Here is a 16,232-nt window from a genome sequence, read left to right as displayed (position 1 = left end):
CTTGTAATTTGTGTTTATCTTGCAGGATTTTTAAACATCTCAATAATTCTTCATCATTTTATAAATCATTTGATAAAAACATGTTTTTTTCGCCTCAAACTAATGTTTATTCTTAATTATTTACATACTTTGAATTTAATTCAGTACAAATATTATTTTGAGGAAAAGAAAGTTGTGTGTCTCGGTCGAAATTTCATTTAAAAAAAAATGATAAAATAACGAGAAAAATCAAATGTGCAAGAAAATCAGAAATATCTTGAAAACAAACACAATAAATACATATTTAAGCAAAACAAAAATAATCATCACGACAAAAATGAAAAAGTATTTTTTATTCTAAGCTAAAATAAAGCAGTTTTTAAACTAAAAATCTTCCTTCAGTTTGAGAGGAAACACGAGTTCCTGCTACTGGCCCTTTAAGAGATGTTTTGACTGCGCACGTGCTCAGTGGTTGACCGACAGTAACCTCAGCATCTCGTATAAAAACCAACTGAAGCAAAAAGAGAAACAGTTCGATCAGACGCACGCGCGGAAGTTCGGTGTCGGTTCTGTTCGTGTCTGGAGAAGATTCTTTAAACTCATGACAGGATTTTAGGAGAGTTTTGGACCGAGCTGGTGAGTTTTTAACCTTTTTTTTAATTCTGATTTAAGAGCTTCTTTGTTGGATTAACACCGAGATCTGTGGTTAGATCGAGGAACTCTCTCTTGATCAATCAATCAATCAATTAATCGATATTATTTTATTATCGCTTTAAAATCTATTTATTGTCATTTTTGATTTTTACAGAAAAAATATGCGAAGTTATTGATTTATTACTGAACCAAGGTTACGACTGTTTCCGGTGAAGAGATCGACAACTAAGTGCTAAAGATTCTTCGTTTGTGTGATTTATCGATTAATTGTTATCGATAAAAACAAAAAAATAATCGACGATTGTTTTTGTTTTTCTTACTTCCATTGGTTTATGTGAAGCTAGAGACAATGCTGCGAAGCGTTTCCGGCTGAACGAGTTACACAATAAAAGTCGCCTTTGTTAACCACTGTAAAACGAGCATTTAACCTACTATTTTCACAACCACTTTTTCGAAGCTGATTTAATTTCAACAATATGCTAATATTTATTATTTATTCAACTGTATTGGTAAAAATTCGAGTCATAAAATGTATGCTTCCCTTTACTTCCGCCGTCAGTTCTGGCGATTGACGTGTGTTTTTTTTTGGGTCAGCATCAAAGCAGAAAGAGTGACCGAGAGTAACCTCAGGAACAATGAAACAAACAACAAACACACATTTTACGAGTGTTTACCTGCAGCAACTTACACACAAACAACAACCACAATAAACATTTAAATCTGATTTGAAACCGTGTCGTTGTTCGTCCGTCATAACGGTAATAACGCGACACGACAACAGGATTAAAACGATCGCATTTGTTCACGTTTTCGTCTTTAATTCGTGACATTCGTGACGTTAAAATAAAGAAATAAATGTCGTTATTTTAACGTCACGTTTAGACGCAGAAAACCTCCATCGATGAATCCACGTCCACAGATTTAATCGAACTTTAAATCTTTTTATTCCAATGAAACGTCTTCGTGTTTTATTCCCGATCGATCGATGTCGACCGAGGGTCTAATTTTAGAGGATATCCGTGCGACGATGTATGAACGCGTGCACGTGAGCGAGAGTTGATGGTAAACAAGTATTGAAAAAAGAAAAAAATACCTCGGTTTGGCCGCCGGGGGCGCACTAGCTCTGCACCATTTGTTCTGCATCAAAGTCAACACAGTTGTTTTTCTTGTAAAAAATATTGCAATATTTCCTGGTTATGACGCTTTAAAGGATAAGAATATGATGAGACGAATACTGAGGTTCTGTAGATACTAGATCTGAGCTTCACTGAAGCGCCTTTTGTTCTTGTTGCTGCTGTGACTCGTCGACGGTGAAGGAAAATCGGCCTCGAGTTAATTAAACTTATATTTTTGTGTTTAAACCAGTTCTTTAAATGAAATAATAAGTCAAATGGAAGATGATGTAATGGGTTCGAATACATCAGTGTGTTGAGCTTTTATGGAGACACTTGGAAAACCAATAATTACATTTTATTTAAAGTGAAAATGTGTTTTTAATCATGTATTAAATCTTGTGTTTCTACCTGTTGTGTGGAGGAAGAGATCGAGCGAGTGAAGGGATTCAAGCGATGATTGTTTGATTGATTGACATGCGTCAGAATGAGTAGATTAGGGAGATTAAATCGATCAATCGTCATGATTGACTCTTGTGTCTTTGACTGTGACATCATCGACACCTTGTTGTTGTTCGTCTGGATCCTGATGAGATTCATTCTGGAGTCGAACACTCGACAGGTTCAACTTCAAATGATTGATTTAAGATCACTAAACAAATATTGATTAATCATCTTTTTAAAGTTGAAATCTTCTCCTCCACGAGTGAAGATACTTTTTTAATCGTAAAAAACAATTTCAGTTGTTTCCGGATCTGTGTTTTTTCTTTTTTCTTCTCTTCCCGTCAGTTGTGTAGTTTGGATGTAACGCGACCTTTGGATCTGGGTTTACTGAACCAGAACAATCTGAGCTTCGTTCCTACTGATCGGTTCTTTGTTCGTGAGGTCGTACGATTAGAAGCTCCTCTGATTTAATGTAGTTTTTATACCTCAGATTTTTAGGAATATTTGACTCCGATCGGGTGAGTCTTTTAAAATCTCTTATGAAATGTGTTGTTTTTCAACTATAATCAAACAATTTTCAACTATAATCAAACAATTTTCATCTATAATCAAACAATTTTCAACTATAATCAAACAATTTTCAACTATAATCAAACAATTTTCAACTATAATCAAACAATTTTCAACTATAATCAAACAATTTTCAACTATAATCAAACAATTTTCCACTATAATCAAACAATTTTCAACTATAATCAAACAATTTTCAACTATAAACAAACTATTTTCAACTATAATCAAACAATTTTCAACTGTAATCAAACAATTTTCAACTTTAATCAAACAATTTTCAACTATAATCACACAATTTTCAACTATAATCAAACAATTTTCAACTATAAACAAACAATTTTCAACTGTAATCAAACAATTTTCAACTATAATCAAACAATTTTCAACTTTAATCAAACAATTTTCAACTATAATCAAACAATTTTCAACTATAATCAAACAATTTTCAACTATAATCAAACAATTTTCAACTATAATCAAACAATTTTCAACTTTAATCAAACAATTTTCAACTATAATCAAACAATTTTCAACTATAATCAAACAATTTTCAACTTTAATCAAACAATTTTCAACTATAATCAAACAATTTTCAACTATAATCAAACAATTTTCAACTATAATCAAACAATTTTCAACTATAATCAAACAATTTTCACCTATAATCAAACAATTTTCAACTTTAATCAAACAATTTTCAACTATAATCAATCAATTTTCAACTTTAATCAAACAATTTTCAACTAGAATCAATCAATTTTCAACTTTAATCAAACAATTTTCAACTATAATCAAACAATGAAATGTGTTGTTTTTAAAAGCGTCTAAAACCAACATTTCCTGCAGTGTTTCCAGTGTTTTTCTCTTGTTGTTTGTCTTGTTATATTCTGAGGATGATTCTCTCTGATCCACAGCCAGGAGTTGCTCGAGTCGACAGCAACATGACCGTCTCCACTCAGCTTGGTTTACTCCTCTGGAAGAACTTCACGTACCGGAGGAGACAAACCGTGAGTTTCACGTTAAATTCAAAGCCATTTTCGGGTTATACTTAGTTTTATATCATCAAGATTTGTTTCCGTTTTTTAAAGTGTTTCAAATGTTTAATCTTGTTTGAATCAAACTTTAATTCTTAAAATCAAAACATTTTCATACGTTTAAATGTGTATTTCTACATTTAAATACAGCTATTTTAAGTCTGTTTTCGACGGAATGTATCGGAAATTTTAAAGTTTTAAAGCGTGTATAAAAATGTGACGTAAACTGTAAACTCAGCACTATTTTCGGTGAGTTTGCCGAATGTATCTGACATTTTGAAAGTGTCTCACATTTTATTAATAACATAACATTTTATTTTAGCGCAGCTACTTTAGCTCAGTTTGCTAAGAAACTTATCTGACATTTAAGTGTGTATTTTTTATGACTTAAAATGTTTTTGTAACACAGATTTTTACCTTTTTTTTTAAATAACACAAAATAACTTGAGTGATTAAAAATGTATTTTTTATTATCACAAAATGTTGGTTTAGGAAAAGCTTTTTAAATTAAGTTTTGCTGGGAAATGTATTTAAAATTGTAAAAGTGTCTTAAATGTTATTTTTTATAACAATACTTTTTAGTTTAAGGCAGTTTGCTATGTATGTGACATTTAGGAAGTTAGCCTGTTAGCTCATCGTAGCGGTTGCTAATTGCTAACTCACTCGTTAGCATCAAGCAGCTAGCTAAACATCGATGCTAAGCTAATGTAGCGTGTCTTCAATACTCCTAAAATACTTGTTAATCCTGCGGTTAAAATTCATCGTCGTGTGAGATCATTTATTGTGAAACATTTTAATTCTTGGAAAATGTTTCTACATAACTTTTATTGGCTAATCTCAGAAAGAAAAAAAAACCCTCCATGAGTCAACATGTTCTTCGTGGACTTCCAGTAACGCTGCGTGTTCTGACCACGCACTGGAGTTCATGTAAATACCAGACGTGACGGTCACTTCCCCCGCGGGGTCACTCAGGCGGGGTCACTCAGACGGGGTCACTCAGACGGGGTCACTCAGACGGGGTCACTCGACGCCCTCATATGCATACAGTCGCTTCTTTTGTCCTTCGAGAGGCGGCGGCGTCTCCAAGTGACGTCCGTCTGCGACACAAGAATACAGTGGAGTTAAAGCAGACGCAGCAGATGGACTCGTGCGGTTCTTTGTCTGAAGTCTAGTGACCCGTGTGTTGACTTGTGGGTGGATTATAGTCTCGCTCCAGATGACCAGTGCTGTGTCTCAAATACTTATTTTAGTGTACTAGAAGTTAGTATCATCAGGATAGTGTACGTACTAACTAGTAACTAATCCTCCACAGATAGTATGTCTCAAACATACTTCTCTTAGTATACTAGAAGTTAGTATCATCAGGATAGTGTACGTACTAACTAGTAACTAATCCTCCACAGATAGTATGTCTCAAACATACTTCTCTTAGTATACTAGAAGTTAGTATCATCAGGATAGTGTACGTACTAACTAGTAACTAATCCTCCACAGATAGTATGTCTCAAATACTTCTTTTAGTGTACTAGAAGTTAGTATCATCAGGATAGTGTACGTACTAACTAGTAACTAATCCTCCACAGATAGTATGTCTCAAACATACTTCTCTTAGTATACTAGAAGTTAGTATCATCAGGATAGTGTACGTACTAACTAGTAACTAATCCTCCACAGATAGTATGTCTCAAATACTTCTTTTAGTGTACTAGAAGTTAGTATCATCAGGATAGTGTACGTACTAACTAGTAACTAATCCTCCACAGATAGTATGTCTCAAATACTTCTCTTAGTATACTAGAAGTTAGTATCATCAGGATAGTGTACGTACTAACTAGTAACTAATCCTCCACAGATAGTATGTCTCAAACATACTTCTCTTAGTATACTAGAAGTTAGTATCATCAGGATAGTGTACATACTAACTAGTAACTAATCCTCCACAGATAGTATGTCTCAAACATACTTCTCTTAGTATACTAGAAGTTAGTATCATCAGGATAGTGTACGTACTAACTAGTAACTAATCCTCCACAGATAGTATGTCTCAAACATACTTCTCTAAGTATACTAGAAGTTAGTATCATCAGGATAGTGTACGTACTAACTAGTAACTAATCCTCCACAGATAGTATGTCTCAAATCACATACTTCTCTTAGTATACTAGAAGTTAGTATCATCAGGATAGTGTACGTACTAACTAGTAACTAATCCTCCACAGATAGTATGTCTCAAATCACATACTTCTCTTAGTATACTAGAAGTTAGTATCATCAGGATAGTGTACGTACTAACTAGTAACTAATCCTCCACAGATAGTATGTCTCAAATCACATACTTCTCTTAGTATACTAGAAGTTAGTATCATCAGGATAGTGTACGTACTAACTAGTAACTAATCCTCCACAGATAGTATGTCTCAAATCACATACTTCTCTTAGTATACTAGAAGTTAGTATCATCAGGATAGTGTACGTACTAACTAGTAACTAATCCTCCACAGATAGTATGTCTCAAACATACTTCTCTTAGTATACTAGAAGTTAGTATGCATCAGGATAGTGTATGTACTAACTAGTAACTAATCCTCCACAGATAGTTTGTCTCAAATCAAACTCTGCTGCTACAAACTAACAGGAAATGACGCGACAGCTTCTTCTTCTACTACTATTTAACGATGATTTCAACCAGCTGTATGAACACTATCGCCACCTGCTGGCAGCACGTTTTGCAAGTTTGGAAGAAGAAATTAAAAAGAAATACGAGAATCGAAATATTTGCCAGATATTTACGCTGGTATCAGCAGCGAAGACGTGTTTATCCTCCTACTGCTGCTGAAAATACACCTGTACGTATATGAATATATATATATATATATATATATATATATATACGTAACTTCCGTTTAAACGTCACTAAGATGGAGCCATTTAGGGTGGTTAGTGACCATCGATCCATACTCAGTTTTGTGGGCGTTTTAGTTCCAATCTAGTGTGTATGGAGCACTAACTACATTTACATACTAAGAATTGAGACGCACTTACGCACTTAAAATACTATCTTTGAGTACGCTAGTATGCGATTTGAGACACATCACACACGTCTAAACTTGTGTTTTCGTTCTTGGAAAATCCCATTGATTTTTCTAGATACTTAAACCAACATCGTGAAACTAGTACGAGTTCGATCCGTTCGTTTTAACTGATCGATATTTTCCTTAAAGAGTTTTATTTTGAAATGAAATGTTTTCAATCTTTTTTCTTTCAGGTCCAGTTTGTGATCGAGCTGATCTGGCCTCTGTTCATCTTCTTCATCCTCATCTCGGTGCGGATGCACTACCCTGCCTACGAGCAGCACCAATGTGAGTGTCGGGGACCCACAGATATAAAAGTGTGAAAAAACATGTCGTTCCGGTAGATTAAAAAAGATCCGAAAATAGGAAGTTTCACAGGAAAGTTCTCGATTTAAACACACAAGTTTCTCTGTAACTTCAATGTATTGATCGACTTTCATTTGTCAATATTGGTTCCGGGTCATGAGGCCATTTGATTTGGATGAACTTTTCAACGTTTGTTTAAAAATGAAGGTTTAGCTAAACTTCTGGTTAAGATAACATTTTATTTTTTTAACTGTAAAAGCCTCGTCAGGGAGTTTAAACTATTTTTAATTCATCATATAAATGACACCAGAATATATATGTTTAAAGGTGACGCATGTTTTATGACATAAAAATGTTAGTTGAGCGAAGTTATTTCATAATATCTTACATTTAAAACTGTTTACGTCATTAATATAGATTTTAAACACAGCTATTTTAAGTCTATTTTCGATGGAATGTAACGGAATTTTAAAAGTTTTAAACTGTATAGAAAAATGTGACGTAAACTGTAACGAAATTTGAAAGTGTCTTAACATTTATTTCTTATAACAAAAAATGTTAGTTTAGCACAGTTTGCTATGTATCTGACATTTAGGAAGTTAGCCTGTTAGCTCATTGTAGCGGTTGCTAGTCGCTAACTTACTTGTTAGCATCAAGCAGCTAGCTAAACATTGATGCTAAGCTAATGTTGCGTGTCTTCAATACTCCTAAAATACTTGTTAATCCTGTGGTTTGTGAAACATTTGGACCATTTTTAACGGCGTCGGCGTCTTCATGTTTGCAGGTCACTTCCCGAACAAGGCCATGCCCTCGGCGGGAACGCTGCCCTGGGTCCAGGGGATCATCTGCAACGCCAACAACCCTTGCTTTCGTCATCCCACCCCGGGAGAGAGTCCCGGCGTGGTCGGCAACTTCGACGATTCCATGTGAGTCGTCGCGACGAAAACCGCGTCGACGTCGATGTTTAATCGTTTTTCTCTGAATCTCAGAATCTCTCGTTTGTTCAACGACGCCAAGAAGATCCTGCTGTACTCGCAGAACGACAGGAGCCTGGACGGATACAAAGGACTCCTGAGGGCCTTGAAGAAGATGCAGAGAAACACTGCTCGTGAGCACCTTCGATAACTAGTTGTTTATTTAGTTATCAACACACAAGATATTTTCATTTTCACCTAATGATCCTGTTGTGACATCAATGGGCGAGTGTGTCGAGTGTGTCGAGTGTGTCGAGTGTGTCGAGTGTGTCGAGTGTGTCGAGTGTGTCGAGGGTGTCGAGGGTGTGACCGCCTCGTTCTTATCACTGCCCGGCAGAACTCAAAGGGTCTCAAAGAGCCTCAAAAGGGCCTCCTATCCCAGGAGCCACCGAGCGTTCCACTTTACAACGCTCTAAAGTTACACGTCAATGGAGAACGAAAACGTTCCCTCCTTCTATTATACCAGATACAAGAGTCTTTCAACAGAATTTTCAACTGAAATCAAACAATTTTCAACTATAATCAAACATTTTCAACTATAATCAAACAATTTTCAACTTTAATCAAACAATTTTCAACTATAATCAAACTATTTTCAACTATAATCAAACAATTCTCAACTATAATCAAACAATTTTCAACTATAATCAAACAATTCTCAACTATAATCAAACAATTCTCAACTATAATCACCAATTTTCAACTATAACCCAACAATTTTCAACTATAACCCAACAATTCTCAACTGTAATCAAACAATTTTCAACTATAATCAACCAATTTTCAACTATAATCACCAATTTTCAACTATAATCAACCAATTTTCAACTATAATCACCAATTTTCAACTGTAACCCAACATTTTCAACTATAATCAAACATTTTCAACTATAATCAAACAATTTTCAAATAAAATCAAACAATTTTCAACTATAACCCAACAATTTTCAACTATAATCAAACATTTTCAACTATAATCAAACATTTTCAACTATAATCAAACAATTTTCAACTATAACCCAACAATTCTCAACTATAATCAAACAATTTTCAACTATAATCACCAATTTTCAACTGTAATCAAACAATTCTCAACTGTAATCACCAATTTTCAAATAAAATCAAACAATTTTCAACTATAATCAAACAATTTTCAACTATAATCCAACAATTTTCAACTATAATCAAACAATTTTCAACTATATTATACTATATATTATCTTAAACAGAAGTTTAGTTAAACCTTCATTTTTAATCAAACATTGAAAAGTTCATCCAAATCAAATGACCTCATGACCCGGAACCAATATTGACAAATGAAAGTCGATCAATACATTGAAGTTACAGAGAAACTTGTGTGTAAAACGAAACTTTACAACTTTACAAAATACACTGTTTATCACTTTAGTCATTTAGTGTTACATGAGCTTCAGTCGTTTAATTGATACGAACAAAGATGTGATTGATCGTCTGGTCGGACAGAACCGGATCCTGAGGTGTGTTTAGCTTCGTGTGTGAACCTGCGCGTGTGTAGAAGTGTTGTTGTTGTGTTGTTGTTGTTGAATGTGTGACACGCGCTCAGGATCAAAGAGGACGAACGAGTCCTCGTCCACTTCCTGTCAGAGCGAGATCTCGTTCCTCAACGACGTGATGCTTCTGTTCCAGGCTTCAAGCTCAAGGACTTTCTCCGAGACAACGAGACTCTTTCCCACTTCCTGCACCACAACGCCTCGCTGCCCCGACACGCCCTGAAGCAGATCGTGGAGGCCGACGTCAACCTGGAGAAGGTGATCCTTGTTTGCAACGAAACACAAGCAGAGCCTTGTTTGAAGAAAGAAGAAGTTACATCAGTATCTTGTCCTTATATCAGTTTATGTAAAGCAGTAGAAACACAACAAGTAGAGTTTGTTCCACTAGTTTACATGTTTATTTAACAACTGAAACAACTATAATCAAACTATTTTCAACTATTATAAGAAAAATTCAACTAAAATCCATCTATTTATATCAGTACAATATCCTGACCTGTCAAGAGTCAAAAACTTTAAAAAAAAACACATCTTTTGTTCAAACAAAAACACTTTTTACACAATAATAATCAATAGAACTGATTAAATCTATGATTTTTTTATTTGGTACCAGTCCCTGGACCCGCTTGTTTACATGGTACTGGAGATCCTAGAGTCCCTGGTGCTGCTGAACCATCAGAAATACATACAATATATTCTCATATGTCGACAGATGTCAGTTTATATTGTGTGTAACAAAAGCTGCAGTTGCTTCGGTCACATGACTCGTCTCTCCTCACGTTGAAAAACACTTTACTGGGTCGAACGCTGGTCTCCAGACGAATGTTCTTCATCGATCCAGGTCCAGGAAGAGATGATGATAAAACATGTAACACACACGGGTCAAGGTCGTTCTGTCCATCAGTATCTCGGTGTCACCGGAACAAACATTTGTTCTGACCTCGCCGGACAGAACGTCTTGTGTTTGTTTGTGTTTGTTGGACACTCTCAGATCTTAGCTTCGCTCGTGGACGACATGTTTTCTCAAAACCTTCTCGTCTCCTCAGGTCCTGACCAAGGGCTTCGGGTTCCACCTCCGCGACCTTTGCAACGTGACCTCGCTGGACGAGTTCGTTCACATCTCGGACCACAACGTGTCGCTCCTCGTCCAGGACATCATCTGCAGGTCGACCAGCGATTGGCTGAACGGAGCCCAGAGCCACTTCCTGTCCAACCTGGACTTCCTCAAACCCATCCGGGTAATTATTTTATATTATTATTATATATTATTATTTTACTCTTGAACGATCGTACTTGACGACACAATACAGAGAACTGAGGAGGATAAATGTTGTTTATTTCCTAAAATAAAGCATTTAAATGATTAAAAGGTCAAGGTCATGTTTTAGTTGTTTATTAAGAATTAAATGAACATATTAACAGTAAAAAAAACAACAATAAGGTAATTTAGTGGTAAAAAAAAGATAAAATTACGATTGTTTTAATAACATGAAAATAACTTTAAAATGAATAATTAATAGTTTAATAACATGAAAATAACTATAAAATGAATAATTAATAGTTTAATAACATGAAAATAACTATAAAATGAATAATTAATGGTTAAATAACATGAAAATAACTATAAAATGAATAATTAATGGTTAAATAACATGAAAATAACTATAAAATGAATAATTAATGGTTAAATAACATGAAAATAACTATAAAATGAATAATTAATGGTTAAATAACATGAAAATAACCATAAAATGAATAATTAATGGTTAAATAACATGAAAATAACTATAAAATTAATAATTAATGGTTTAATTACATGAAAATAACTTTAAAATGAATAATTAACGGTTTAATAACATGAAAAATAACTTAGTAACTAACTCTTTTTTGTTGTTCTTTTACACAAATCAATGATTGTCAAAACAAAAGTAATATTTAGGAAGATAAATATAAAAAGCAAAGACGAAGTAAAATGACAATGAACGTAATTAAAAAGTTGTTAATCAAGTAAATTATATTTACTTGCAGGTTTTCAGTTGATACAGTAAAGTAATGTGTATTTATATAATCAAAGCCATAATAAAACAAGTGTTTTCTATTTCAACGTTACTATTAAAAATACACAGGAAGAGTTTGAACAGTAAAAAAAATGCAGTAGTTGTATCACAGACTGGAAACTGTTCACGTCAAACCTGTGACTTTTGGTCAATTTCTGCTGCTTTTTGCAGCCGAAAACACCACTTTTCAGCCACATCTCCTTCTTTTCTGCCGACCTCAGCATTTTTTCTTCGCACTCGTGCAGTTTTTCTGGAGGATGATTCATTTCCTTCCCTCGTTCCTCTGGACGGAGTCACCTTTCGTCTACTTTAGCGCCCCCCCTTCACCCTTCACCCACTTATGACGAGTACACATAAAAACACCGAGTACACATGTTGTGCGATCGGAACAGACTCACAATCTTTGTGCGATCGACACATTTATTGTCCGTATTAACGATCGGAGAAAGTTTTCTCTCCGGACGCCGGCTGTCTTTTCAGCGACACTTGAGCTTTATCAACTGTCGCACATTCTGGCAGCTGTGTGTGTGAAGTGTGACGGACAAGGACGCACAACTGTGTTCACACACACACACACACACACACACACAAGAATGTGACAGACAGGACCACAGTAGGTCAGAGTCTCTGGGACTTATTGTTCTTTTCCCAGCTTCCCTCGCGCCGTGACTTTTGATCCCTGTTTTTCGAGTTCCATGTCTTGTTGCTGTCAGGGGTACCACAAGGCTCCATGCTAGGCCCAATTCCTATTGTCATCTGCTGTCGTTGTTGTCGCTCCGTCCAGCTTACGTCTCAACAGATTTTGATGTTTTTTGTCTCGTCTCATGACTCAAGACCAGATCTTTAACTAAACTTGTGTTTCTTCTCGCAGAAGGACGTGAGGTCCGACCCGAAGTTCGTCCAAGACGTCTCGGTCGCGACCGACACTCTCCTGGAGAGCCTGGGGGCCCTGGCCGTGGAGGTAAGAACTTCAACTTGAACCTGGCGAATCGGTTCAGCCGTCATCGGCGCTCCATTGGTGATGTCTTGAGGAACGACATGAATGTTCACAAAATGACTAAAACAAGTAGAAAAATAGTCTCTAAAGAGCCAAAAATTAAAGAACTTGAACTTGAACTTGAACCTGAACCTGGTCAATCGGTGCTCCATTGGTGATGTCTTGAGGAACGACATGAATGCACATGTGACGTATATATATCCAACTTCAGGTTCACAAAATGACTAAAACAAGTCAAAAAATAGTCTCTAAATAGCCAAAAATGAAGCATTATTTTGAGTTAAATGGAGTAAAAGGTTATATAAAGTAAATAAATCTCTGCCTCTGGCAACTGCTTCTCCACTTCACGAGCTCTTGCATAACGCTTCAGAATAACTGCTGCGATATTTATAAACTAAACATGCATTCGTAAATTGATTTCCAACCCTTTTTCTTAAAAAATAGAAATGAACTCAAGCTTTGCAACAAATTTAAACCAAATCACCTTTTTTTTATTGAATTCCTGACACTTACTGGAGCCACAAACCAGTGGAGCCGTGGATCCGGGAGCAGCACAGGGAGCTCCGTCGGAATGTGTCGGGAAAGGTCAGCGGCGGCAGTTAGTGCTGAGGGAACACAAAAAACACAAACAAGACACTGGAACACACAACACAGGCTTCTGATGACTCGGCGGGATCCAAAGATCCAGCTGCTCGTTAATCACTTTGTGTTTGTTCTCGTTTCTAATCGGCCGTTAAAACGAACTGTGAGCGCAGAAGGTCCTGTTTTCTCGTCTGAAGCTCAGAACGTTATGAAAATGAACATTAAAATATACTATACTAAGTGAAAAATGTTGGATTAGAAATTTTAAAACACACTGATCGATTCCCCGAGCGAGACAAAAGCTGAAAGATATTTAAAATGAAGTCAATAATTGAAAGAAAGACTAAAAAAAAGAAGCATTTCCAGGTGAAAAATCCACATCAAACGAGTCTCGATGTCTGATAAACAACACAAACACTAAGTGCTGTATTAAGTTAAGTGGCTTGGATTGGATTAATGTCGCTGGTTAGAAGCTCAGCTCGCAGGAGAGAGAACTGAACTCAAGTTACCTCTGATCACGAGCTGATGACACGACAAGTTTATATGTAGAAATACTTTATATAATACAACGAATCCTCCTGAACGGACTCTGTTTACTCAGAAGGTTCCGCGTCAGAAGTGATTCATGAGTTTATTTACATGTTCGAAGTATTATTGATACCATGTATTTCTTGATATGTAGACATTATCAGGACAAAACATGTTTTTTAATTCGTAGTCTTTTAAAAGTATAATAGTGTCATCAGACAAAAGCAATAGAGAACAGAGCTACTCAAATTATTAAATCAAATTATTCAAATAAAAATTAAATGATTAGGAAAAGAAAATATTCTTCCATAGTTTATTTAGCTTTTCTCCTGATAAAATGTTCATTTTTTCTTACTTTTTTAAATACGATAATACACGATAATAATACATAATGATACACAATACTACACAATAATTCACAATAATACACAATAATCATACGCAATAATACACAATAGTAATACGCAATAATACAAGATAATAATACACAATACTACACAATAATACAAGATAATAATACACAATAACACACAATAATTTGCAATAATACACAAAAATACTCAATACTACACAATGATAAATGATAAAACATAATAATACACAATAATACACAATAATACATTATAATACACAATACTAAGTGAAAATAATACATAATAATACATAATTCTATACAAAAATACACAATACTACACAAAAACAATGGGAATAATAATAAACAATGATACACAATACTACATAATAATACACAATAATACACAATACTACACAATAAAACGACACAAACGTGTTGATACGATGCTAAACGTCTTTAAAGATTAAGGGTAAGAATGTGCTGACTCCAGTGAACTACAGTGAACTCCAGTGAACTCCAGTGAACTCCAGTGAACTCCAGTGAACTCCAGTGAACTGGTCCAGAGGTAACTGTCGGACAAGTTCGTCGCCTGAACACGTCTGTGTTTGTTTGTCACTTGAAAGAGCGTTTATAAGTTAGTCATCGGTTACCTAAGCCAGACTCGGAGGTAAACACGGCGACGCTCTGGAGACGGCAGCGGAAAGATCAACACAAGTGATCGGTTTCTAGAAGAAGTCGACAAAAAAAGAAGCTTCCTGTAGATTAAACACGTGTCTTGAAGTCTCCGCGGCGTCGTGACGACAAACTGAGACTTTGTCGTCCGAGCTGCTACTTTATCTTGTTTCTCACGACCGAAAAATATTTGCTCCCAAATATTCCCGGAGGAGACAAAAGACCCTTTTATTTGTTCTAAAACAGTCATGCGTGTCGTGTCACTTTTGTGTGTCGGCGAGTGTGTGTTCAGCTTAATTCGGGTGCGAGGAGAACGACCGGGAGTGACCTCCCTTTGTTCCACGCTTACCTAACACTCGTTTATTGACGTCTCACTTCTTCTTGTTCGAAATTCAAGTTATTTTCCTTCTTTAACAAATCTTTCAAACTCTTTCAATCTTTGTGTGCTTTGATCACGGTTGTGCGACCAGTTGTGTTGTCGTCGTCGACCCCCTCGTGCGAAGCCGAACCATTTGCTCCGTTAATCCGATTAAATACTTGACGTGATTGTTTCTGCGTGTTTCCAGGGAAGCGATGAACCAGAAAAGCAGCCATTTTGGTGGATTAAAAAAATCATTAATCACCAGGATTTGTATATGTTTTTGTAAAAAACTGTTTCCTGAGTCGAGTCTCATGCAATTAAAGTTCCTCAAGAACCTCTTTATCTTCTGTCGAGCCTTTAAACCTAAAGAAAAACACGAATCAAAGTTTAAAAAATATATATTAATTGATTAATTGAATCAAAATGTGTCAAATATTTCATTTTATTCTTCTTATTCTTGTGTATTCAACAACCTGTTTCTAGTCTGTTACGCAAAATAACTCAAAACCAGATCAGTAAACAAAACGTCTGTGTGTGGAGATGGGTCTCTGTGTGTTTGTGCGCATCTGTGTTTTTGTGTATGTGTGCATCTGTGTTTTTGTGTATGTGTGCATCTGTGTTTGTGCGCATCTGTGTTTTTGTGTATGTGTGCATCTGTGTTTTTGTGTATGTGTGCATCTGTGTTTATGTGTGTGTGTATATGTGTTTGGGTGCATCTGTGTTTGTGTGCATCTGTGTTTTTTGTGTTTGTGCGGATATGTGTCTGTGTTTTTGTGCGGATCTGTGTTTTTGTGTCTGTGTTTTTGTGTGCATCTGTGTTTTTGTTTCTGTGTGCATCTGTGTTTTTGTTTCTGTGTGCATCTGTGTTTGTGCACATCAGTGTTTTTTGTGTTTGTGCTGATATGTGTCTCTGTTTTTTGCGCATCTGTGTTTTTGTGTCTGTGCACATGTGTTTGTGCAAGTCAGTGTTTTTTGTGTTTGTGCGCATATGTGTCTCTGTTTTT

At 35.6% G+C, this 16,232-nt stretch overlaps 1 protein-coding gene across 1 annotated transcript in view; it reads left to right on the top strand.

The window, feature by feature from the left end:
• The first annotated feature begins 496 nt into the window (after positions 1-496).
• LOC148089984 (phospholipid-transporting ATPase ABCA1-like) overlaps positions 497-16,232 on the top strand; it is a 48,723-nt gene continuing 32,987 nt past the window's right edge. Inside the window, exons 1-8 of the mRNA XM_087811080.1 lie at positions 497-615; positions 3,677-3,769; positions 7,062-7,155; positions 7,958-8,099; positions 8,163-8,281; positions 9,813-9,934; positions 10,723-10,914; positions 12,605-12,694. Coding sequence (XP_087667206.1) covers positions 3,704-3,769; positions 7,062-7,155; positions 7,958-8,099; positions 8,163-8,281; positions 9,813-9,934; positions 10,723-10,914; positions 12,605-12,694 — 825 coding nt within the window. The 5' untranslated portion in view covers positions 497-615; positions 3,677-3,703. The remainder of the gene's footprint in view (positions 616-3,676; positions 3,770-7,061; positions 7,156-7,957; positions 8,100-8,162; positions 8,282-9,812; positions 9,935-10,722; positions 10,915-12,604; positions 12,695-16,232) is intronic.

Source organism: Callionymus lyra, chromosome 1 (genome assembly GCF_982586985.1).
Source record: "Callionymus lyra chromosome 1, fCalLyr1.hap1.1, whole genome shotgun sequence".
NCBI classification, from domain to species: domain Eukaryota; kingdom Metazoa; phylum Chordata; class Actinopteri; order Syngnathiformes; family Callionymidae; genus Callionymus; species Callionymus lyra.
Note: the sequence above shows the minus strand (reverse complement) of the source record. Positions and strands in the feature narration are given on the sequence as shown.